Below are 27,003 nucleotides of genomic sequence, written 5' to 3'. Positions count from 1 at the left end.
ATGGGCTCCGACAGAAGCTGAACCACATCTGAAATAAAAAGGAGACATAAAGGAAGTGAAAGGAGTTGCTTCATGACTCTTCTTGGGGATGGTGCCCTTGGTTGCGTTGTTCATGGGAGCCATCTTCTTCTGGAAATGTGAGGTTACAGGAGACCGGAATTTCAGCAGTTGCTAATCTGAGTTAGGGCAGAGGTATCCAATGTTACTGGTGGACGTGGGCAGGGTCTGTCAGGGGCAAATGCAACAGGTGCAACAAACAACCCACTTTTCTCCATGTTTCGTGTCAAAACCCTGCATTAGGAATAAAAACAAAGAGAGGGAGTTAGCAATACGAAGATGAGTGGGAGAGATGGTACAGGGGGCAGAGATGATTGGTGGAGGAAAAGTGAAGAGATGATTGGTGGATGAGGAGGAGTGGAGGATGATGGGAAGCTGGCCCCAGGTGGGGGAGGGGTAGAGGACGATTGGGACCGGTAGAGCCAAATTGGTGGCGGGGGGGGGGGGGGGGTTAGAGTGGAGAATGGTTGAAGTTTGGGGTGGTAAGTGGGACTAGTTTATCACCCTCATAGCAACCCCACCAACCTCCCAGTTCCCTTACCCATTCCCACTCCGAGTTTTCTATCCTCTGCCTTCTCCACCACCAGGTGAGGCCCAACACAAAGGTGAGGAAGAACACCTCATACTCCACCTGGTTATTCTGCAACCCCATGGTACAAACACCAAGTTTTCCCATTTCAGGCAACCTTCTCCTTCCCTCCTCCCATTTCCTTCTGATCTTCCTCCAGTTTCCGGATTCCTAATATTTAATTGGAAAGAAGTCCCACTCAAATACCACTGGTTAAAGCAACTGGCTGCGCAGAAGCAGAGGCTGGAAATGTGAAGGGGATGGTGAGGTCGGTCTGGGAGGTTGCAGCACATGGACAAAGGGACAACGTTTTCCAGGTGATGTTGCCTGTAGGACTCTTGAGATTGATCCTTAGGAAAATTCGGGAGATGGTGATGGTGCATGAGGGGAAGCTATCGCTGGTGACTCTCGGTTTGCAAGTGCACGGATAAGAATGGAACAACATGTGTGATTCAACCTGACACAACTATGTCAAAGGCAGCATCCATTCAAATGTAAACTGTTAGTCATACCAGTAAACACAAAGTTTACTGAGTCACCATTGCTCCATTTAAGTACACATCTGAGGTTATAATGGAATGTTTCAATGTGATTTGCATCCCAGACATGTACTTGCAGACAGAAATAACTTGTGAAATATTTCCCCCCCATGAAGATGCCCCTTTAAGATACTGTCAGCTGTTGCCATCCGGATGTCTATGACACCTGATGACAAATGGTTGACCCCACCACCCCCAGCTCCATAGCACTGGGGGTGATTTCTCTCTTACCACGACAACTATTGGAAAACTACCCAAATCACAGCCCACAGTGGGATCAAGTTAAAGAGGACTAAATTGAACTAAAGTATAAAGAAGTTTTTTGGCAATTAATTTGCAGAATCTGAGCATCGTGGGCGTTCTCTACTTCAAAAGTAAATTTTATTCATAAATAATACAGGAAATACAACACAATCAGTAGATGTCATTCTTTACATTTATTATTTAACAAAGCACAATTGCTTCTCCTGTCCCCTCTTTCAACAGTGCACTTTGAGTGTGTGAGAGGCTGCCCCACAGGACAAGACCCTGCAGTGACCAGTGGTGGGTGACATTACTCCCAGACCGTCTGCCCAGAGGTGTTCCCATGTTTATATAGAATGTGAGAGGTTGCACCCTGTTGGAGTATTCAAGAGGGTACTCATGTTCTGGTTGCACTGATTCAGCCCCACTCTCTTCAGGTGCCCAGCATGGAGGAGGATGCGTTGTTTGTGGGGAAATCAGCAGACTGCTCCTGAGCGTGGCCAAGGTGGGCATTCATAGGTCCCCATCCAGCCAGCTAGTGTTCTGTCTGACCAAACTGCCGCCCGTACTTGGGTGTTCCTGGAGAAGGGAGCACACGGTGTCCTGGATGAGGATGGCAAAGTTTTAATTGTAAATTTTGTAAGGTGATCTGGGAAAATAGTAATATTGCAAAATTTGTTAATAAATCTGTTTTTAAAGAAGAAACAATTTGCATACACAAGAGACAAAGGATGATGTGATCTGCAACAACAACCAATATGCTGGAAGAATTCAGTGGATTCAGCAGCATCTGTGGAAGGAAAGGAACTGTCACAATCTGGGACAAAAAGCAGGGTCATGATGCAGGATTTCAACCCGAAATGTCATAGGTCCTTTCCCCCAAACCAAGCCTATTGCCATGAGCACAAATACAGTAGGGTACAGGCATGATGAATAACTTGCAGCTGTATCACAGCTATAGGTAAACACAACACACTGAATATAAATTATACCTCACTATTCAAAAGCACAATCGAAGACAAGCCCATGATGCATCCGCATGATTGAATGGTGGAACAGACTCGAAGGGCTGAATGGCCCAATTCTGCTCCTATGCCTTATGGCAGTGCAAGGGGTAGTAAGATTAGCATAGGATGCTGCTTGATCCGCTGAGTTCCTCCAACAGATTATTTATTGCTAGACTGTGAAGAGTCAGCCAGCTCCAGACGCCCTAAACCCGTGTCCATCAGGTCGGGGAAGTCACTGAGAGATTTTCCCATTCAGATGTTGGGACTTGCTTGTCTCTGGAGGGGAGGCAGCAGATGTAGCCCATTTCACGGCGTGACCTTGATTAGCCACGGCCAGGCGGGAAGCCTCTGACACCGCCGCCCCCTGCACACAGCGCCGGGCTCTTCCCACTGGCTGGGTTGCCGGATATTACAGGAGCGGACAAGACGTTACCTGCCTGGCTGGAGGCTACAACGTGCGGTGTTCCAACTAGTGCAGGCTGCCTTCAATGGGTGCTTTCGTAGTTGCGATCAGATATTTCTGGCGGTGTATGCTGCGACTCTCCCTTGGCGGTTTAGTAGCCCGTTTGGATGTGTCTGATGCCTGAAGCTGAGCCTTACTTTCTGTGCAGCCCGTGTACTCGGCTTCTGTGTGAACTCTGCCCACCGTCTTACAGAAGTTTGCAACAATGCTTTGTTAGCAGGAGAGGTATGGCACAAGGGATTTCTCATTCAATTTACACTCGGTCTAGTGACTGGCTTCCAGATCTCTTCAGCAGTAGTTGTGCACCCAAAGTGATTGGCAGGTGCTTCACCCTCTGTGACCCATGGACGGGGAATGTTCGGTGCAACCAGACAATTCACAGCGTTTGATGGAATACGACTTCATTTAGTCCCCTTCTAAATACTAGCGTTGAATTTCTCCCGAGTTGCGTTGCCGAGCAGCTGGGGCGCCGGGTGTATGCACGGGCGCACGCAGTGCTGGACTACCAGGCGGCGGGGTGGGGGAGGCAATTTTCAAGGCCATACTTAGAGATTCCCATTCCCAAGTTTCTGCCTTCCTTCCAGCAGGAAGATCCACTCCCCATCCCTTCCCGGAGGTATGACAGCAGGGGAACAGATTGAAATCCCAGATCCAAAGAAGGCTGCGGGGAGTCCCCCCGACGTTTTGACTACGTGCCTCTTGCTTTCAACCGAACCCCTCGCAGAGTTTCACTGTTGTTGTGATTGGAATGCTTCGACCTTCCCCCCCCCCCCCCCCCCCATTCGGGAAATATAGTGTGGAAAAGTAGCCATGATTTTGCGTAAAAAGGCAGTGCGGATGTGTTTGAATCGACCCCTCTTTCAATTTATCTCAGTGGATGATCCCACAGTCTGGTTTAAAGGACGTCTGTCAGCAGTAGATGGTCAATGAATTATTCAGAATATCAAAATAATACATGCAAAATGACGGAGGAACTCGGCAGGCCAGGCAGCATCTTTGGAAGGGATAAAGGGTCGACAGTTTGGGGCCTAGACCCTTCATCACTCTCCCTGACCTGTTGAGTTCCTCCTGGATTTTGAATGTGCTGCTCTGGATTTCAAGCATCTGCCACTGTTGATGCAAAATACTTGCATTACTAAGCACAACCTGTGTTTTCATCCGTTCTGCCCTCTTGCTCCATAAACTTGATCATTGCATCCTTGATGCCTTCAGTAAATGCAGTAGCCCTGTTCTGGAATTCCCTCTAAGTGCTTTGGATAAAGATGCTGAATAAGAGCCAAAATACTGTCATAGACTGGTTGGCCTGTTTCCACTCTCTTTATAATCCAATATAAACCTCAGGATCAATCTTTTCCCTTGTGATGTTGTCCCTTAAAATCTATTGCTGACTGTGCTTTTCTCCATCTGCAGTGCATCATGTGGTTAAGTGCATGACGTTCAGCCTCATTTCTCTGGAACACTGGGGCACTTATAGCATTAAAGTTATCCTTTTAATATTCATTGCTGTAGGACAATCTGTGGTCACCTGGAATATGTACAAAGTGTATTTCCAAGAAACTTCCCATAACTGCTTTAATTTTAAATGAGCAGAAAATCATTTGAGAGATACAGAGCAGAAAGGTTAAAATTTTCTTCTTAGAAAGAAAATTCTGCTCTCTGCACCAGAACCTGCCAATTTTTCCTGAACCAGAGTCCACAATTCCCAGCTAGGCTTCTACCTCTAATAAAACTCAGTAGTTGAACTCCTACTAACTTAGTAAGTAGATCAATGAACAAAGGTAAGAGGGACACCAGCATTGATATGAGTGACGGCAGTGCTCAATTTTGTTTGGCGTAATTAGGTACAAACAAAAAAAACTATGCTATTTTGTAATAATATGTAAATGAAAAATGGTATCAGTTTAGCTGAAGTATCATATTTTGTGTCTGGATTTTTGAACTTGTGTGTGAATCGACAATCCTCCAACTTGTACACAAGTGCTATCAGTTGAACCATGGTTAATTACTGAGTGCTGTGGATACATTGGGAAGAAGTGATTGAATATTGTCAAACATGGGTGAGAAAAGTCCGAAGGTTGTATGAAAAAAGGTGGAACTCTCCAGGTGCTTGGAGACAGTTGCTGAGTTTGCCCCAGTTGTGGAACACAGCAAACAAAGTGACCCAGACTCTTCTGAACTCCAGCATTGCCCGTGAGGGATCTTTTGTACATTCTTCACCTGACCATGTGGATTCGTCCCGTTTTCATCCCCAGCCCAAAGGTGTGCAGATTGCTAACTGAGTTGGTTGCTGTAAATGACCCCCTAGTGTAGATGGGTGGTAGGAGAGTTGATTAGCGTGAGAGGGAATGGGGGTAGGGAAATAGGATTGTGTATGTTCAGAGCTGGCATAGACACTGTAGCTTGTGTCTGTCATGAGAAATGATGAATACAATAGTTGAGACAATATAACAACTTTATGAGTTACTGGGAGACCACACTTGGAGTATTGTGCTTAATTCTGGTCATCTAGCTACAGTCTGGAAAGGGTACATAAAAAAAAACCTTAAGGATTTTACCTGAGCTGGAGGTCTTGTGCTATAATGAGAGAGTAGGTAGGCTGGGACTTTCCTTCTGGAGTGTAGGAGGGTAATGTATTTAAAAATTGAGGGTTATAGATAAAGTGAGTTGTTACCATCTTCACCTCCCCCCCCCCCCCCAAAAAAAAAGCAGGGAAATAATCTAGTTAATGATAGAGGAGAAAGATTAAAAAGGATCTGAGGGGCAGCTTTTTTGTACAGAGGTTGGTGGGTTTATGGAATGTGCTTCTAAAACAAGTGGTAGAAGTGGGTACAGATACAAATTGCTCAAGAGATGTGGACAAATGTTGGCTATAAGAGATTTAAAGCAAAGTGGTGAACTATCAAATGGGATTAGCCTACATAGTGGTTGCCACGGGCAAGTTGGGCTGAAGGGACTGTTCCTTTGCTGTTTAACTCTGACTCCATGAGGTGCAGGTCTCCGGGGAGGAGTGCACTGGCTGGATATTGTGAAGAGCTGCACTCAGTGGAAGTGGACTTCTTCACCTCTGCAACCAAGTTCAAACAAAGAGGCATCCTAGGTAGAGAAATGCCAAAGTTCAAAAAGTTCAAACTTTTTGAACTTCAGAATTCCACATTCCACATTCCACACTAGCAACAGAACATCGTAGGCAAAGCCACAGTTGTCAAGTGTCTCACTAAATTCACAGCAGACAATGGGATTGGAATTCTGTGGTTGCTGAAAGATGATTAATCCATCTCTGGCAAAAACCAAGGCAGGTGCACATGCTGACAAGGCAGAAAATGTGAGGTGACTTGCCCGCTGTTTGTTTGGTCATGGTAAGTTCCTGGAGACTTAGAAATTGTACTGTACCATAGGTGACCTGCTGCATCTTGTATCCATTTTTTCACACAACAGGGTTCAGCAGACCCTCATTATACCAACTCGTTCTGCTCCAGAGAAGTCGAAATTCTGCAGGTGCCTGCTGCCAATCATTCCCTGGAATGTTATGTGTCATGGGGTAATCTAACTGAGCTCTTTAAAAGATACGATGGTTTAGAGGGGGTGTCTGGGGAGGGAAGAGACAAAAAATAGAAGCAGGCCAGCCCATTCACTCCATCAAACATGTTCTGCCATTCATTGTGATCGCAGTGGATTATCCAAAATTCAGTTAACTTCATCCGTTATATTCCATGATTCCTCTAGCACTAATGACAACTTTTTTTCCTTAAAGAGCACAATATTTAAATTCAAGTTTATCTTGAGCTGAGTTTTCTTTTTGAGTACAAGTCTGAAGTCCTGCACCCTTCTATGTGGAAAATGTCTTTTAAACTGGGGGTTGGTTGAAAATGTCAAAACAGAGTTTGATAGTTTTAAGGTCAGGGTAGGATTATTATTGAATTGGCCATCCATGATCTTATGGATTGGAGGGGGAAGAATTACATAATTCCTAAATTTATGCTGTATTTCTAAACTAATCAACCACTCATTAATTTAAAATGATTATGGTGAGCACAAGAGACAAAGCTTAAACATTTTGTTTTTGTGTAATGTGCACATAACCAGCAGCTGCCTTCTCACAATGGTTATCTTCTGAGTGATGCAAAGCCCTTGCGTCAGGTTTTGGCAGTGGTCCCACCTATCCTGATTTTGGACCTGGGTACCTCCCAGTGCATTCATCAGAGTCTGGGTGACCTTTCCACTGTCACCTTCACGGGTGGCAATGTCATCAACGTGAGTGGCTCTCTTCTCTGCCTTTCCAGCTGGGGCCAGAGCAAAATCTGTGGCGAGTGTTCCTTGACTCCTAATGAATTGCAAAGCGCACAGTCAACAAATGGATGTTGCTATAGAGACAGGGATATGGCTCTTTTTGATCTATGCACTGAGTTGAAACGGTTTCCTACTTTTCAGGGGGTGGGGGCTAGGGAGTCTTTGTGGGCGTTCATTGTGAACATTTGTAAGAGCACGTATCCTCCCTGCACACTTAAGAGCTTGTGTCTCAGTGGCGTGGGGTGTTGCATGGGCAGAGAGCCAGCATAGTCATACAGCATGGAAAAACACAACTTCTTCGTGGGGAGAGTTAGCTGGGAGTGCACTTCATGGATGACCTCACCTGCTCCCTCAACATCACCTCATTGATCAAGAAAGCACAGCAGTGTTTCCACTTCCTGAAGAGATTAAGGCGAGTGAGGCTCCACTCTGCCCCCCACCCCCAATCTAATCAATTATTATAGTAGTACCATCAAATGTTCTGACCAGCTGCATTGTCATTAAGTACAGGAATTCAAACTATAAAGTAAATTTATTATCAAAGCATATGTGCATCTCAACATATACAACACAGATTGTTTTCTTGTGGTCATACACAGAAAATCCAAAGAACACAACAGAATCAATGAAAGACCACACCCAATAGGACAAACAACCAGTGTGCAAAAGATAACAAATTGTGTAAATACAAAATAAGAAAAAAAAGATAAGTAAGGAATAAATATCAAAATCATGAGATGAAGAGTCCTTGAAAGTGAGTCCATAGATTGTTGGAGCAGTTCACTGATGGGGTAAGTGAAGTTATCCCCTCTGGTTCAAGAGTCTGACGATTGAGGGGTAATAGCTATTCCTGAATGTTGGTAGTATGGGTCCTGAGGTTGCAGTACCTTCTTGATGGCAGTAGTGAGAAGAGAGCATGGCCTGGGTGGTGGTGGTTCCTGATGATGGATGCCGCTTTCTTGCAATGGTGCTCCATAAAGATGTGCTCAGTGGTGAGGAGGGCTCTACCCATGATTGTCTGGGCTGTATCCATTACATTTTGTAGGATTTTCCATTCAAGGGCATTGATGTTTCCATACCAGACTGTGACACAACTGGTCAATATGTCATCAACAAACAGGAAGCAGCCTAGCCCAATGCCTTTCAGATCATAGTCGGAAAGTTCAGCCGGACTTGCCCAAGTCCAATCTCTGCCCAATTATCATCAGCATTTAAGCTACAGCACCAGCAGCCCCAACACATTCGAGCACTGCTATACTACAATTAGGAATGCCTGCTGTCCCATGCCTAGACCATATTTCAACAAATCTGATCACTTGGCTGTATACAGGCAGAGGCTAAAGAGCAAGGCTTCAAAGATGAGAACAGCAAAGAGGTGGTTGCAGGAGACAGGGGAGCAACAATGGGATTGTTTTGAGTCAGTGGACTGGGTTGTGTTCAAGAACCCCTCAAAGGCTCGGAATGAATGCACCATGGTTGTCAGGGACTTTATAAAAGGAATTGCAAGGCATCTAACCAAAAATCCCTACAAAAGATTGTGAGGACTGCCGAGAGGCTCTTTGGGAGGTTTCTCTTCCACCTATCAGAGATACTTATCAGGAGCGGAGTGTATGCAGAGCCCTTAGTGTTGGCAAAGATCCCTCCCATTTGTCCAACAATCTCTTTGACACCCTACCATCTGGCAGAAGGTACAGTGCCATAAGGCCAATAACCGTTAGGAAGGGAAACAGCTTCTTTCTCAGGCTGTAAGATTACTGAACTCCCTACCACAACCCAGGTCTCATCACACGTGAGCCATCAGTAGCGTTATGCTGTTTATTTTTTGACTTGTGTCAGAATTGCACCTTGTTACCATTAGTAGATTAAGAAATAATATCATTTTGTGTTATGTGTGTGAGTTACTCTGTTGGAAGGAACATTGTTTCATTTGGCTGTATACATGTGTACGTTTGAAAGGACAATGAACTTGAAATGAGTCCTTTAGCCCAACTGGTCCATGCTGATCAAGATGCACATCTAAACTAGCTTCACTTGCCTGTGTTTGTCCAATATCCCTTTAAACATTTCCTATCCATGTTACTGTTCAAGGATGTGCTAAGTGTTGTTAATCTACCTGCTTTAACTATTCCTCTGGTAATTCAATCCATAAACTGATCACTCTGGGTGAAAGAGTTGCTCCTCATGATTCTACTAATCCTATTCCCTTTCACCTTAAACCTTTGCCCTCTAGTTCTTTATTCCCCCCCTCCCCCCAACCCTGGGAAAAAGACTGTGACCATTGACCCTATCTATTCCTCAATTTTATACAGCTCTAAGATTATCCATCATTCTCCTATGCTGCAATGGGAAAGTCCCAACCTCTGTTGCTATCAGTCCTTTCCATCCTGGCAGCTTCATTAAGAAACAAGGATGCTGAGAAGAGCAGTTTGGTAATGCATGTATTCCCTCATCTACACAGCAAACATTTCGACAGCGATACTGGTTACCATGGAGAGAGCATTCTGACCCACCTCCCATGGATCTTTGCAGCAATGATAGAACAGTCGCAAAGCAATCATGACTGGGATTTGGAGCAAAAAGTAAACTGCTAGATGACTGTTACAGGGTCCTGATCCAGAAAATTGATTATCCCTCCATCTCCACAGATGCTGCTTGATTTGCTAGTTCTTCTAGTAGTTTGTTTTTTGATCTGCAGTCCAGCAGCTGCAGTTGCTTATATCTCCATGTCACTGACATTTGTCCAGATCCCATTTCCATGTAGCAAGTGGGGAAGGAAGCCACCAGCAATGCTAAATATCATTATTTTCTTTCCCTGCTGGTCCCCATTTAGCTGTTGGGGCTCAACACATTTAGTACACCAATAATAGGAGATTTCAAACAAACATTTTCCACGAAGGTAAAGCCTACCTTCTCTCTCCTGTGCTACTTAAAATCTATTTTTGTCTGAGTGGAGTTTTGATTTTTACATGGGTGCTGGTGGCCAAATAAACCCATTGAATAACATTATTGTGGCTGAAAGTACAGTGCATTGCACTATTTTTCAGGGATAAATGAGAGCAATGCAAACTAAAAATCAGTTGGACAGAGGTCCACAAATAAAACTCCTTTGTGCTTTGTGGTTGTTCATGCAGCTTGTATTCTTTAGGAAGTAATGTCTGCTGAGAAGCTTGTTTAAAATTTGATACAGGATAATTCCTACTTCTCGGTTGCTTGGTGGTGAATTCTTCACCCTAATTCAGCAGCACTCTGCTAAAGATTTGTCCTATTGGTACCCTGAACTGAGGTCTGGGAGATGCAAAGCAAAACACAAACTGCTGGAGGAACTCAGTGAATTCCATGTTCTCAATGTTTTCCAGTTGTTAGTGTTTTTGTGAAACTTTCTTGTTTTAGAGCTCAGTTTCAGCCATTCACATTTCATTTCCTCTATCATGGTGTAGAATTGAAGACTGCTCTGTGATTCACTCTGCATTCCCAGAGAGAGGGATTCCTGGCCTGTTCCTTGTCTCCTTGCAGACAATCCTCTCAGTTCTAGAAGTGACCTATAAGGACTTTTCCCACAATTCCTCCACTGCTTTGATGTTCTGCTTTGTAGAGTGGAGAGCAAAATTTCCCTCCTACTCCAAAAGACATCAGATAGTGGCTTCATATGCATTTAATCTAACTTCCATAACATGAATTCATCAAGGAATAAGCCTCAGCACTTTGTTTGGATTGTCACAACTTTGACCTACTTTGTAACTTGCCAACTGAGGTGTCAGTGTGATAAGCAAATGTTTATTGTCACAATGTGAGCATCATTTGAGCAGATCAGAATGTGGTGGTGGCAGTCAGAAGCAAGTAACAGGACATGTTTCTTATGGTTTAAGGCTCTTAGACGGAATTAAATCATACACTCTCTCCAAGATGCTGCCTGGCATGCAGAGTTCCTCCAGCATTTTGTGTGTGCCACTCTCTTCTACAAACTGAAGGCCCATCTCTCTAGGCACCTCCTGGCATTTAAGTCCAACATGGAGTTGCACAGTATCGTAGTGGTTAGCGCAATGCTTTACAGAACCAGCTGGAAGAATGAGGTTCGATTCCCACCACTGTCTGTAAGGACATTCTTCCCATGACCGTGTGAGATTCCTCCGGGTGCTCTGGTTTCCCCACACATTCCAAACATGCATGGTTAGAATTATCGGGTTAAGAGCATGCTGTGTTGGTGCTGGAAGTGTGATGAGACTTGTGGGCTGCCCTGCACAATCCTCGCTGATTTGATTTGAAGCAAGCAACACATTTCACTGTGTGTTTTGACGTACGTGTGACAAATTAAGCTAATCTCCAAGTCTTTATTGTATCTCTTCTCTTGGGTCAGTTCTCTCCTAGATGATACTTCTGTGTTTATCTGCCCCATCAATGGTTCCTGCTGTCTCTGTGACAGGACAGCTCAGCACCTTCAGCTCTTGACTGAGATGCTGAAATGGAATGGTAGCCAATGGAAGGAAGCCTTGCAACATCATGGATCCTGGTTGAGCCCTGACCCCTAGGGCGCTCTGTTCTGGTATTAGTGCTCCTTATGGTTGCACAAGTTTCTTCTGGGTGTAGAATCAAAGGGGAGTTGATGGGCTTGAGAGAGAATGTGGCAGGTGTATAGAAAATGAGAAGGGGATTCGTCTGGTGGAGTTACTCTACTGAGATCCAGAATGGATCTGACGGGCCAAATGGACTACAGCATCCTAATACCTTCTCCCATGGGCTGTGACTCCTGCTGGGGATGGCTACACATAGTTTGTGTTCTCAGTACATTGGTACAGTGGCCATTGTTCATATGTTAACTGACACAGTAAAACCTTGTCTGATTTGACTTGGGTAGTGTGGAATTGGAGCATCAGTACAGATTGAAAGATGCCCACAGATGCACTCTCTGTAACCACGAGGGAATAGAGACCGGCTACTGCCTCCTAACCATGGGTTCCTGAAGCCATTTAGAATATTCTGATGTTTCTTGATTGAAGTTGGCCAACATAGGCAAGTAGGAAGAACTGTAGTGCAGATCTTGAAGCAATGGTGATGTTGTCAGCTGACTGAGAAGGTCACTGGAGCTGGACTGGATCTGCCATACATCATCTCTGGCAGCTTGGCATGTTTGCTTCACTTCTGGTGTTTAGAGTCAAAGGTGCATGAGTCCAGGTGAAAAGGATGGGACTTAAGGCAGTCTTCCAGAGATGTCATGGTCAATTTTGTAAGATTAAAAAGTTCCACAATTCCATGTCTTGAAAAATATGCCTTGGGTTTGAAAGGCGTACAGGATGGCATCTATCAGGCTTGAACGCCAAAAGTGGAAGGTGGTTGAAGGTCCAGGAAACACTGGTTTAAGGTTTTAGCCAAAGGATACAAGATTTGTATGAAGAGCAAGATTCTTAGTCAACAACAGATCTGAAATGATAAAATTAAAATGGAATTGCTACAGCACAGGAGATGGAAATGTGACCTTTCAGGTCTATGGCAGATTAATCCTTACAATATCTTTCTCTGTATCTCACTGATTATTCCAGCTCAAATGACCATTCAGATCCCTTTGGGAAGCCCTGGGTAATGATGTTTGCACTGCCTGTACAGGCAGTGAATTTCTGTTCTGCGTACAAACCTTGTTTGAAATTTTGACAAAGAATACCTGTGTCCCTTAGTCTAAAACCAACTACTATTGAGAGAGCCCTCTCCCTTCTCCCTTCTCCCCCTCACACCCTCCCCATCAAATATCTCAACATTCCTTGCTTCATAGAGTGTCATCCTAGCTGGCAGATAGGTTTACTTTCATTTGGCATTGTTGTTGGCGTAGATGTTGTGGGCTGAAGGGCTTCTTCCTGTGTACTATACACAAAATGCTGGAGGAACTCAGCAGGTTAGGCATTATCTATGGGAAGGAATAAACAGTCTGCCTGTTGAATGTTGAATGCTTATTCCTCTCCATAGATGCTGCCTGTCCTGCTGAGTTCCTCCAGCACTTTGTGTGTGTTTCTCTGAGTTTCTGGCATCTGCAGAATCACTTGTGTCTAAGAGTTGTGCCTGTGCTATATTGTACTGTTCTCTCGCCCAGCCTTGAGGCTGGAACCTGACCTCCCTGGATTTGATTGAATATTTTCTGTGTGTTAGTGCAGGGGAGTAAAAGAATAATTGTGACTAAAGTGATTGAAGATCCTCAACTATTCACAAATGGCATGTTATATTTCCTTGTATCCTGTCCAGCCTAGGAAGATAGGTTTAAAAAACAGTTTCCCCATATATGTGTATAATGTTTTTAAGTTCTGCAGAGTTGATAAGTGGAAAGAAAATATTTGAAATAACCTTTTAAAACATACAGAGACAAAACATTCCTATACAAAGGAAGGGAAGGATGCATGCAAAGTCAACTTGAGCATTGTAATTAAATTATTTAGAGTCAAGTGTCTTTTAGCTTGAAATCTGGTGTTCCAGTTCTCAGACTGAAGTAACATGTATTGGAAGAGAGTGTTATTAAGGACCTTGATGAGGGAAATCACTCCTACAGATTCTGATTTATTACAGGTATATTTGGACAGCGTTTGGAAGATACAGTCCAATACGAGAGGAAATTTGGAAGGCATTTGGCTCCATTATTAGTGGAACAGTGTGTGGACTTTATCAGAGAAAATGGCCTTAATGAAGAAGGGTTATTTCGCATGCCTGGGCAAGCCAACCTGGTCAAAGAACTCCAGGATTCTTTCAACTGTGGAGAAAAGCCTCTGTTTGACAAGTAAATTCTTACCTTTTTATATTGTTCAAATACTGCAGGCTACTGGTGTTTAGTTAAATCTGAAGCCATTGCATGATAAACTTCTCAGATGTGTTTGCTTCATGAACCTATTTGACCAACTACTCGTAAAGCTCAGATAATCCAGCAGCCAATTGTTTATAAATTCTGCATACGGCTCAGTCAATAGTCTGGAATGTGAGCCTAGGATTGATGTCAGGGCCAAGGAGTCTGGAGTGTGGTTGATGCAGGATTAGGGTCAGGAGCATGTACTTCTATAGCCAGAGAACAGAGCACTTAGAGGTTTAATGTTCTCTTTAAATTTGTCTTGTTTACTGGAAATATTTTGTACTTTATAATGTTTTAAAAAAACGAAATAAGAAAAAAAACTTGGTTTGTTAAGAGCAACATCAATAAACTTGTAATTTTACTAAAATCACTGCTCAAATTCCAAATGGTTCCAGATCATTGGAGTTCTACAGTACATTCATCTGAGAGGTTTGTAGTTCACTGGCTTTAAATTTAACCAAATAACAGTTATTACTGGGAATTGATGCCTTCAAGTCCTGATACTTTGAGTGCCTCATCTCTCAAACAATGGAACGGTTTCATCATTGCTTACATTCTTCCCAGAAGAACTAACCCTCAATGGTATAAAGCCAACTTACTGACTCTGGTAGCGGTGTGCCTAAAGGCTGTTAATCATCTTGTACTAATTTGCTGTCATTTTAAACAGTGATCTTGCTCAGCAGAACCTTCTCATTCTCTAAATGTAAACTGTTCTTTATTTGACATTTCTGGTTCTAATGTCCATTAGGCTGTCCAAGTTAATTAACAGATAAGTTGGTATTTGAATGGTAAATTTTCCAGCCATCTTTTGAGTAATTTACAACAAATTTCTAACTAGTTTTACATTAGAACCGCACCTAAATTTGGAAACCATTATATTTGTGTGATTCTTCAGGATTGACTTGATGGGACCCTATGTTTAATCATTACTTCAAGTAATGGGGCATACATGGCAATGCTGATTTCATTGTTTGCCCACTCAACCTTGGCTCCAGTATCAGGATGAGAGACAGGCCTGTAGTACATGTCCTGTCTAACCTTCCAGCATACAACTTGGGCTACATTGAAACAACAAAGGAAATATGTGACAGAGATGTTCTAATTTGGTGGCATCACAGCACTCTATTTGAAAGAACTTTTTCCAATACTGTCACACTGAATTATGGAGAGAGGATGATCAAGCTGAGACTTTTCCATTGGAACATAAGAGAATGAGGGGTGATCATAGAAGTTTGCATGTATCCTTTATACATGTTTGCATGTATAAAGGAGTGCTAAACAAGTCTCTGTCTCGAAACTAGCCATCTCAATTTTTCTGGCTTAAATAGCTTTCTTGTTTAAGTATTCAGGTGAAGTGCATTTTCTTTCTAGTGTTTCTGTTGTCAAAACACTTTATTGTCCCAAGTAAACTTTATCGATCCTGTTCAGTTCTCTCATTGTGTTTTCTCTTGCAAAGGTCCCTTCCAATTCGTTTAGGCACAAATTCCTGCAGATCTAAAACATCACTATTGCTCCTTCACAAGGTCAACTCAGAGGTGGTGGGGGGAAAGGAATAACATTAATGAAACGTTTAATCATCTCAAGCTCTAGCTTTACAAATATGGGCAAATTATGGAAAGAACTTTGCACGTAAAAGAAAGTTACCTCCCAGTTAGGCACAGCTGCTACTCCATCTTTTATTACCTCTCACCTTCACTGTTCCAGTAGTGAACTGGCCTGCCAATCTTCGATCCATCTTCCATTTAAACTTGTACAAATCACTGCTGACAGTGAGGTAACTTGTGCTGTTTATTCGCCTTTCTGATATTCTCAAATCCATCTTGGCTCCAAATTTAAAATTCTCAGCTTTTTTCCTAAATAACCACCCATGGTCCCTCTCTATCTCTGTGATCTCCATAGAACCATAGAACATTACAGCACAGAAACAGGCCCTTCAGCCCTTTTTGGCTGTGCTGAGCCATTTTCCTGCCTAGTCCCACTGACCTGCACCTGGACCATATCCCTCCATACACCTCTCATCCATGTACCTGTCCAAGTTTTTCTTAAATGCTAAAAGTGAGCCCGCATTTACCACTTCATCTGGCAGCTCATTCCACACTCCCACCACTCTCTGTGTGAAGAAGCCCCCCCCCCATGTTCCCTTTAAACTTTTCCCCCTTCACCCTTAACCCATGACCTCTGGTTTTTTTTTCTCCCCTAGCCTCAGTGGAAAAAGCCTGCTTGCATTCACTCTATCTATACCCGTCATAATTTTATATTCCTCTATCAAATCTCCCCTCATTCTTCTACGCTTTATTCCCTGGAGTGTAGAAGAATGAGGGGAGATTTGATAAAGGTATATAAAATTTTTAGATAAAGTTCTAACCTATTCAACCTTTCTCTGTAACTCAGTTTCTCAAGTCTTGGCAACATCCTTGTAAACCTTCTCTGCACTCTTTCAACCTTATTAATATCCTTCCTGTAATTTTGTGATCAAATTATTTGGTCTCCTAAGGTTTTAATTCTAGTCTCATTCACACTTGATATTAATCACTCCTCAGTTAGCACCCATATCTTTAGCTTCTGGGGGCTCTTGAAATTCCGTCTTTACATTTCTGTAATTTGCCACTTAAAATATCTTTAAACCCAGGTCAGTGCTAAATGTTTTTGGTTGTTTGCTCTTTTCATCTACCCTGAAACTAAATCTTTGTCCTCTTTCTTCAGTTGCTTCTTAAATCTACACCACACTTCTGTGTTTAGTAGCTTTCCCTGAATCATCTTGGGGTTGAGGAGGGGAAAAAAGGATCAGCCAAGATTGAATGGCAGAGTAGACTCAATGGGCTGAATGGCCTAATTCTGCTCCTATCTCTTATGGTCTTATGTGTTTGTGTTACGTTGTCTCGTAATGCTCCTGTCAGGTACCTTGGAAGGTTTTACTCCATTAAAGTATATGCAAGTACAGGTTGAGCATCTCTTATCTGAAAAGCCTGGGGTTGGAAGTGTTTTGGATTTTTTTAAAATATTTTTTGATTTTGGAATATTTGCATCAATATAATGAGGTACCTTGAAGATGGGACCCAAATCCAAACACAAACTCCTTTTACATTACTTATACAGCTTATGTACAGTTGGTGCAAAGCTCACAGAGCGAACAGCCCATAGTCAGAGCATAGTCTGACATGATGGGGCTGGGTCCTCCGGAAGCTGTCAGAGTGGAGTGACCGCTGCCAACTGCATCTCCAGTCGGTTTCCAACTCTGTAGTTAGCTTCATATCCACCATCAATTTCAAACAGCCATGCATTTCACAGTAACTACAAGGTGGGGGGGGGGGGTAGTTTTGTATAATATTTGTAATAATTGTCCATGAAACAATTACCTTCAATTTTCAGACTTTTGTAAGAGATCTTTGCTTGTTTCATGATCAGCATACCATTAAGCAGCATATGTTCACCCCAACACTGCCAAATCCACTTTTTCAATACACACTCGAGATCTCCATTTTTCACATTATGCAGTTTTTTTTCTATTTTTCATTAACCTCTGTTAATTACATATGTAAGGTCACTTCTCAGAACTGACGATAGTGTGCAGAGACCTATGCATTGCCTGGGGATCTTCCCAATGCCTCATAGAATTTTCCATTTGTGACACCATGTCAGTGCAGTAAAAATTTGGAGTTCGAAAGTGTATGGATTTTGGGATTTTGGATAAGGGGTACTTAACCTACAGTACTTACTTGGAAATTTGGCTGACAAGAAATCAATTTCAACTGTTATTTAGGACATTTTTTCAAATGGTTTACTTACCCAGATTTTAAAAACTTGCTATTTGTAAGTAAAATGTCATTGGTTAAACTAAAATTGAATTTTTAATGTTTTTTTACACAGCCATTAAATCGGACATATAAACAAAACTAGTAGCAGTTTCAGATCACGAACGAAGTAGTGCCTGTGTAGGTCACAAGGCTAGAATCTGGAGCAACACACAAATAGCTCGAGGAAAACTCAGCATGTCAGTCAGCATTTGCTGAGGGACAAGGAAAGAGACAGTCAGTGTGTCAGATCTAGTCTGAAATGTCAATTCTCCATTTCCCTCCACAGATACTGCCTGACTACTGAACTCCCCAGAATGAGGGGCATTGCTTTTTAAGGGGCAGTTTTGTGGTCAATTCCACGTGCTGACAGAAAATGCTGGTTAATGATTATGGTTTTTCGAAGCTCCCGTGGTTTACAACTTTGCATTTCAGGAACACAGACGTTCACACAGTTGCATCCTTACTGAAACTGTACCTGAGGGAGTTACCAGAACCAGTCATCCCATTTGCCAAGTATGAAGACTTCCTTTCATGTGCACAGTTGCTGGCTAAGGACAAAGAAGAGGTAAACACAGAGATATAATCAGAACTCGAGGGGCAAATTCCCCACACAGGGTGGTTTGTATCTGGAATGTGCTACCAGGGGAAGTGGTTAAAGCAGGTACAATGGCAACTTTTAAAAGACAGTTGAACAATTACTGGGATTGGAAAGGTTTGGAAGGGTATGGGCCAAATGCTGACACATCGGACTGGCTTGGATCTGGTAAGGAATCAACAACACACTTCAGTTGTGAAAGTTTGTTCATTATCTCTAATACTATTTAATATTACAATCTGAAATTATTTATTTGAGTCATAGTTATACAGCACAGAAATAGGCCTTTTGGCCCAACTTGTCCCTAATGACCACGTTGTCTGCTTGAGCAAGACACAGTTCGCCACATTTGACCAATATTCCTCCAAACCAGGGATCGGAACTTTTTTTTTTTGCCATGGACCCCTCCATTAACCGAGGGATCCGTGGACCTGAGGTTGAGAATCCCTGCTCTCAGCCTTTTCTCTTCATGTACTCGTCTAAATATCTTTAAAATATTATAATTGTACCGGTCTCTCCCACTTCCTGTAACAGCTCATTCCATTTACCCACCACCTGGAATATTGTAAGATTTGGTAAAGTTTAATCTTTTCTTCTCTTGCCTTTCCTATAGTTGATGTGACCTCACTGTGTTGTAAACTAATCCATGTCCTATGCTAACTCTAGCTAATATGCATACATGGTTGCAACCAAGGAAGACACCTCCTCATGTGACTTAGTGTACAATCAATATGGATACAAGTTGCCAACAAGAACATGAAATCTCCCTTCAGCACTTAAGATAATGTGGATGGTTAGCTGCCTAGACTTTTGTTTTTACGTTGGATTCAAATCCTTAAATAAAAAGTTAGACAGACTGATTTCTTAAATTTTAGCCAGAAGTTCCTGAAGGAATCAATGTTTGCCACTGAAATGGGATCTGTACACCAAATGTGATATCCAACTTGAAATTTGGTCTACTCCTCAGTATTGCAGCAGTGGAAGTGTCAATAGAACTTGGCCATCAGCTCCTAGAATCCGGAATGTGAGATGTCCAGTCGATTTTAGGTTGTACAATTCAATGAAATCCAAGGATCCTGATATGCCTGAGAGTCTGGAAAATTATTGTGATGTGTTAACCACTTCTACTAATCAAATGATATTTTATCTGGGAATGTTGGTGTGGCTGTTTCTGTGCCTGAATTACAGGTAACAATAAAGAAATGCCTTATTAACCAGCTGTTAGTATATACAGCAGAATTGGTTGCCATCATTTTGGGCTTACAGTGGGTGGAGGAAATTTATCCTTGCAAAGTTGTAATTTGTTCAGGTTCTTTTTCAGTTTTGACTAGACTTAAAACAGGTCATTCTATTAGTAGGTCGGAATTACTGCTGGAAGCTGTTCAAACTTTATCATTTTCTTGTGGATCCCTGCACATAGAAGTGTTGAGGGGAATGAGCAGGTTGATTGTTGGCCAAAAAAGCAATTACAAGTTCAGCTGTGGATTTAGACCTTGCACTTAGCAAATCAGAAGCTAAGAATTGTTACTATGGCAAGACTTGTGGGATAATGGGTGTAAGGGGAGACACCTTTACAGAATACACAAAACTGTTGGGTTGATGGGAGAAGGGGGTAAAACAAGAAGGGAAGGAATTATATTGAATTGACTTAGAATATCCTTTTTTCATGGAAAATATCACTCCAGTGTGTTCAAAGGTTCAATTTAATGTCAGAGAAATGTATACAATATACCTCCTGAAATACTTCCTCACAAAACATCGTGTGTGCAGGTTTTGTCATCGTTATGCAACAGTTGAACACATTCTTTTACAATGTGAAGCATATAAGATTGAAAGAAAGCAAATGCAGGCTGCATTACTAAATTTGGGAGTTGATGGTTTTCATTTAAAAACTTTGCCAAGTTATGGAAATGATTTTAATATAATTCACAATATTGTCTTTCATTATTTACAGTCTGTTGTTTTGGGGTAATTCACTTTTAATTTGATAAGAACTAGTAGAGGTTTTATTTTCCCAATTCCCTACACCATATTCAAGTCCAGTTGGTGGCAGCAATACACTTTTAAGATGGACTACCAACCATCATTATAAGTCAGAAGTAGAAGAAGGAAGTTGAGGTGTCCAGTCCTTTAAGCTGCCTCACCATGTAAATGGTTGATCTGTGACCTACCACCAACTTGGATTACTCCCCCACCCCCCGTCATTCATTCAGCATGGACATTGGTCCTCTGCCCTGACAAGAGATACAAATAATCAAACAGTTGTTTACAATCCCCCCCCCCTCCCCGCATGCCCCTTCTTCATCCTATTTTAATTTGTTTTGGGAGTTATTTTGGGGCAGTAATGTGCTGATGTTTGTGAAGAATACAATGCAGTGGATGAAGGCTTATTGACGTGAAATGTCAACTATTTCTCCCTACATGGACTCTGCATGACCTGCTGAGTATTTATTGGTATTTCCAACCTCATAATAGTGTTGAAAGGCCTAGACAGAGTAGATGTGGAAAGGATGTTTCCCATGGTGGGAGAGTCTAGGACAAGGGGACACAGCCTCAGGATAGAGGGGTGCCCTTTCAAAACAGAGATGCAGAGAAATTTCTTTAGCCAAAGGGTGGTGAATTTGTGGAATTTGTTGCCACATGCAGCTGTGGAGGCCAGATCGTTGGTGTATTTAAGGCAGAGATTGATAGGTTCTTTACTGGACATGGATCAAAGATTACGGGGAGAAGGCTGGGAACTGGGGTTGAGGAGGAGACAAAAAAAGTATCAGTCATGATTGAATGGCGGAGCAGACTCGATGGGCCAGATGGCCTAATTCTGCTCCTATGTCTTATGGACTTATAATGAGATAAATAATTTTCAACCTTGTCATTACCTCTTTGGCAGTTTGTTTACATGTACATTCTAGAAATTTGATTTCACTGAAAATGTGATTTTAAAATTTTGAAATGGAGCTTATTTATATTTTACTAACCATGAGTTGTTGAAAGGAGATCTCCAGTTGATCTCAGTTTGGGACAAAAAAAAATTAAATGCTGCTAATTACAAAGTGCCTTGAATCTATCCCTACTGTACTTGGGCAACAGCCAGAAGTCCTGTTTAAACACCACAAGTCCTGCTCTGCTGTACTTCGAGATGGTAGTTGGATTTCCCAAGGGATCATTCCATTTCGTGCCTGAATCTCCAGACCGATGGTGTCAAACAGCTCAGTCTGCTTACTTCAATTATGTCAGATTAGGAGACCCTGGTTATGGAGAATGAGCAGAGGAAGGAAATCAGTTTCAGCAAGATGGACCAAATGGCCTTCTCAATGCTATAAGACATTTAAATGTTCAGAATTTCCTGTGGATCAGGTTAAAATCTGCAAAGTATAACTTTCAATCCATGTTGTCCTCTGCGTTTGTAGCACTACAGCTGAGATTGTTTTATTCCTTGGTCATTTTCAGTAAGTGAGGAGACTGGACTAGAATCTTGCATCAGAATTGAGAACATCTCCTCCAGTGGTTAAGCTCCCAGGCCATATTTAAACCCCAAGGGCTAAATGCTGCCTGTTAGTTGGGGAACAGCTGGGGAAACAGACACAGGGTGACAGGCAACTTTAGAACAAGAGTAAGTCATCTGGCCCTTTGAGCTCTTCTACCATCCAACCAGGTTAAAGCTGATCTGCGACTCGGCTCCCATTGGCTGCCTTTTCTACATTCCACAGAGTCACTTGACCCAGAAACAGGCCCTTCGGCCCACTGAGTCCATACTAACCATCAAATACCTAGTAACACCAGTCCCACATTTTATTTTTCCCACATTCCCTTCAACTTCTCCCAGCTTTCAACATGCACCAGCACACTCAGGAACATAAACAGGCAGAAGCTGGAGCACCCTGAGGAAACCCATGCAGGCACAGGGAGATAATGCAACATCCACACAAAAAGCACCAGAGATCAGGATTGAACCTGGGTCTCTGGATCCATCAAGCAACAGCTCTTTGTGTGGTACCACTATACTGCCCCTTTATACTGTTTGCATATATAAAAAAAATTCTGACATTAATAATCGTCTACAGCATCTCTTTCTGTTTCCTAACTTCTACCAGAGTCGAGACTCCGTATTGAGACAGTCTGCTTCCGTCTGTCTTGCTATAAGATTTTCTCTTATTTATCAGTCAAGACAAGTTTGTGGCAGGTTTGCCTTCAACTGGAAGATCGACCCGTGATTGTGACAGGAATAATAAGTGTCAGTGTGGGGTGGGGGTGAGGGAGAGATCATGAGCTATTTTTGAAGGGCCAGGACTGATGTATTTAAAATCCCTAGCTCTGAATTATGAGGCAGCACGTTAGAGTAGCGGTTAACATAATGCTTTACAATGCCAGAAACTATGTTCAATTCCTGCCACTGTCTGTTTCCCCTGGGTGCTGCATTTTTCTCCCACATTCCAGAGACATGTGGATTAGTTGGTTAATTGGTCATGTGGGTGGTGCAGACTCATTGGGCCTGAAGGCCCTGTTACTGTGCTGTATCTCTAAACAAACAAATAAATAAAGACAAATGGAGATATGAATTTTAAAAATGTGACTGACTTTCCTACTTCCCCAAAACTCAGTGGTCCTTCCCACCCAGACTGCTGTTAAAGTTGAAGTTAGCGCCACATGACTTAGCAGGATTGGACACCATTTTCTAAGCGACCTCTGCAGGGTTGGGCAACCGGCTCAGCTGAGATCAGAGGTGGCAATGGGTGGGTAAATCTGGGCAGTTTGACCTGCCAACCTGTCCAGTTTACAGTTGGTAACCAGGGTTAAAAATGGGGTTTCTGTTTAAATACTCTGCTGGTTTGCAAAAAAAATTAATAATCTGGTCTTGTTTTTACTCAGGGTGTCCAGGAGCTGATCAAACAAGTCACTGGTCTGCCTCAGGCCAATTACAATCTCCTCAAATATATCTGCAGGTGAGGTTCGCACAGTGCCTCAGTTGAATAGAACGAGAGGTGGGTGATGAAGTGCCTCAACATCTAATTGGGTAAATTTTCTGTGTGTCATTCAGTGGCAGTTTACTGATTTACAAACACAACTCCATTCTTGAAACAATAATGAAGTTGACATCTGTCCAATCATTGTGTAGACATTGAACTTCTATCCTTTAATGCAACATCGTTAAAGTTACCATTTATTGCCTTGCCTGAAATCAAAGCCTGAACTTTGATTTGAATCAAAGTGATCTTAGATAAGATTCTGATGCAAACAAATTGATAAACTTTGGGTGACACAGTAGCATAACACTATTACAGCACCAGTGACCTGGGTTCAACTCTGCCAGTGTGAGAGAGGAGTTTGTACCTTCTCACCATGACCATGTGTGTTTCCCAGGTGCTCCAGTTTCCTCCCACATTCCAAAGCCCTGAGTGTTAGTAGGTTAATTGGTCACATGGGAGTAATTGGGCGGTATGGGCCTCGTTGGACCAGGAGAGCCTGTTAACACATTATATCTCTAAATAAATAAAAGATGGCAGCATTAATAATTGCAAGGGAGACTGGCAAACATTTGAATTTACAGGTCTGTTGAATGTCTTTGTGCACAGATTACCTTTTCCCTGTATAGATGTGGTCACATCTCTGGTGATGGGTGGAGAGGGGCAGATGATTGTCTTTAATGGTGACCATTAAATGGTACCTATCTTTTTTTCAGTACAGTTAATTTGTAATGGGGTGGATTTTTTCTGGTAGATTTTTTGGTTGTTTTGGAGTGGTGGGGGGGGGGGGGGTGGTGGTGGAAGTTTTGAAGAAGCCCTGAAGTACTATCATATCTGTCAATTGTTTGTAACCCAGTTATCCCTGAAGCCTAGACCTAGGGTCAGACCAGTGGAACGCGGTATTGCGGATATATAAAACTTTGCATTTGGGCAGACGGATTGTAGTAACTCTTGATGTGAAGTGTAACCGAACTTATCTAAGAAGCAGAGTTCTTTAATTAGAAGAGTGAACAAATGAAGCTTGAGTGTGCAAGTGCATATAATCAATGGGCATTGAAGGGAGCCTAGTACATTCCAGTAAAATGCTGGTGAATGTAGGCTTTTATTTTTCATTCTAATATTGACCATGTTGTCTCTAGATTCCTTGATGAAGTTCAGTCTTATTCAAGTGTTAATAAAATGAGTGTCCAGAACCTTGCAACGGTCTTTGGGCCAAATATTTTGCGTCCAAAATTGGAGGATCCGGTGACAATGATGGAAGGTAAGGAGATTTCACTCACCCACTTCTCTTCCAGCTACAACCTAATCCAGTAATTGGGAGAGCACTCTCTTTACTCCTCCTTTAGGAAGCACATCGGATTCAGCTGGTCTGCAAACCACTGAACTCCTACTTTAAGTGTTTACTCTGTGAAGAGATGCTGCAGAAAGAGCAGACATCTAGGAGGTGTTGGCAGCAACCCCACGTCCAGTCGATAATCAATAAGGGCATCATTGTTAACGGTTTGGGCTTGTATTTAAAAAGTACCACGATAGTGTATCAGTTAGCACAATTGCTTTATATTACCAGCTATCACCGGTCGGGGTTTGATTCCCACCGTTGTCTGTAAGGTGCTTGTACCATCTGGTTTCCTCCCACATTCCAAAGACGTATGGTTTGAGGTTTGTAAGGTGCGGAAATCCTATGTTGACTCCGTAAGTGTGGCAACACTTGCGGACTGCCCCCAACATAATCCCTGCTGGTTTGATCTGATGCAGACGATACATTTCACTGTATGTTTGCCAAATCAAGCTAATCTCTCGGGTGGCACCAGTAATGTAGCGTTTACAGCACCAGTGACCCGGATTCAAGTCCCGCCTCTGTCTGTAAAGAGTTTGTCTGCTCACCCCTTGACTGAGTGTTTCCTTCGGGTGCTGCGGTTTCCTCCTACATCTCAAAGGCATACGGTTTAGTAGGTTAATTGGTCCCATGGGTGTAATTAGGCAGCAGAGGCTTATTGGGCCAGAAGGGCCTGTTACTCTGTATCTCTAAATAAAATCTCTTTAAAAATCTGATTGAAACAAGCTGGTACAGTTTTAATTTGATGTAATACTTGCATTTCCATGTGTTCTGGGCAAATGAAGTGCCACTAAGGTAGAATATATATGTAACACCAGGACTATCGGCTTGTGTATGTCTAGGGGAAAATCCGTCCACCTGCCAAACCGCGTCTCCCGTTTGAGTGGATGGTGTGCAATGCACACGATACAAACACGCACACACAATATCAGACCGCACACAAGGTATGTTTACAGAGTACACTTTATAAATCTAGGTAATTAATAGCCATACAACATAAAAAAAAGGCGCCAAAACTTATCAGAGTTCAGTCAATTCGTGTACAACCGTTGGAGCTCAATTATCGAAGCCTTTGGCCCACTATTCAATTTTCTCTGACTTCCTCAACCCGCCACCTGGGATCAACTTCAGTGGTCAATCGGAGTGTGTCCAGCAAGTCCTTCCTCTTCGGTTCTCCTCCCGAAAAACCCGCGCATTCACTCCAGGTTCCCACACATACAGATAGAACAACACTGCTACCATTGGGAAGTTTCTCCGTTATCAATAATTATAAACGTTCCAACTAAATAGAGCATTACCTCATCAGTTACCCACAAAGAAGCCATTTCATTATCACTCTACAGAGAAGCCATTTTATATATACAGTTAACATACAGTTAATAATCTGAGAACCTACGTATAAATGGCTGAAAGCTTAAACGTAAGCAGAACACTGCAAATACTCCACTGGTCACATAGAGGTGAACTGAGTAACTGGGCCGGAATCCCACCCTTCCCCTCACCTGCTTTCTCAGCTGATTTATCTACAGTATACCTAATATTCACTATCTACTGTGCTCTCTAAATTGGAGAGACGAAACAGACTGGGTTGTAGATTTGCAGACATCAGTTGGAGCAAAGGCCCCTTCCCCTCCATCATCAGAATTCCGAACGGTCTGTCAACCCATGAACACTACCTCATTATTCCTTTCTGTTTGCCCTCTTTACTTATTTTGAAATTTATAGTGATTTTATGTTTGGACCGTACTGCTGCCGCAAACAATACGTTTCACATCGTATTAGCCTGATTCTGAACATCTCTTCAGACCAATTATGAAACCAAAACCTTTTGTTACTTTTGAATGTTCCATTCCACCCAGACTTGGCTTGCTACATTGCTCCAGTAAACCTCCATGAACAACACTGTAATTATTTATAGATACTCTTCTTCCACATACATCTCTGAGTTCAATAATACAACATACCAGCACTCATAGGTTTAATTTTTGCAAGGGGTGGTTGCTGATAATGATTCTGCTATCCTTAAGTAATGTGACTACTATCTTTCATAGTACTTTTCCTGCTGGCTTCAACTGAGCCTGTAAACTTCTCCAATTCTTACCAGCAGTTACAGGGCTGAAGCTTCCAAATCTTCTCTCTGCAGGTAGCATTGGCTTACCTGGGGACTAATGAAATGATAAACATTGCCATTGATTATGAAAAAATAAACAGAAAATACTAGAAATACTCAGCAAGTTAGGCTGCATCCGTGGGAAGAGAAACAAGGGTTAACATTTCAGGTCCAAAACCTTTCATCAGAACTGTAAATGAGACTAACAGACACAAGAGATTCTGCA

At 42.5% G+C, this 27,003-nt stretch overlaps 1 protein-coding gene across 7 annotated transcripts in view; it reads left to right on the top strand.

The window, feature by feature from the left end:
• Positions 1–27,003, top strand: part of LOC132378983 (rho GTPase-activating protein 22-like) — a 472,736-nt gene that overhangs the window by 425,862 nt on the left and 19,871 nt on the right. For 6 of the 7 annotated variants that reach the window (XM_059946399.1, XM_059946397.1, XM_059946400.1 and 3 more), the window contains 4 exons: positions 13,708–13,915; positions 18,208–18,340; positions 23,237–23,310; positions 24,471–24,592. In XM_059946399.1, coding sequence (XP_059802382.1) covers positions 13,708–13,915; positions 18,208–18,340; positions 23,237–23,310; positions 24,471–24,592 — 537 coding nt within the window. Of the gene's footprint in view, positions 1–2,842; positions 3,103–13,707; positions 13,916–18,207; positions 18,341–23,236; positions 23,311–24,470; positions 24,593–27,003 lie in introns of those variants that run through there. The other variant, XM_059946403.1, reaches the window with a different exon arrangement.

This window comes from Hypanus sabinus, chromosome 21 (genome assembly GCF_030144855.1).
Source record: "Hypanus sabinus isolate sHypSab1 chromosome 21, sHypSab1.hap1, whole genome shotgun sequence".
NCBI classification, from domain to species: Eukaryota; Metazoa; Chordata; class Chondrichthyes; order Myliobatiformes; family Dasyatidae; genus Hypanus; species Hypanus sabinus.
The sequence above is the reverse complement of the archived record's forward strand: the minus strand, read 5'-3'. Positions and strand labels throughout refer to the sequence as shown.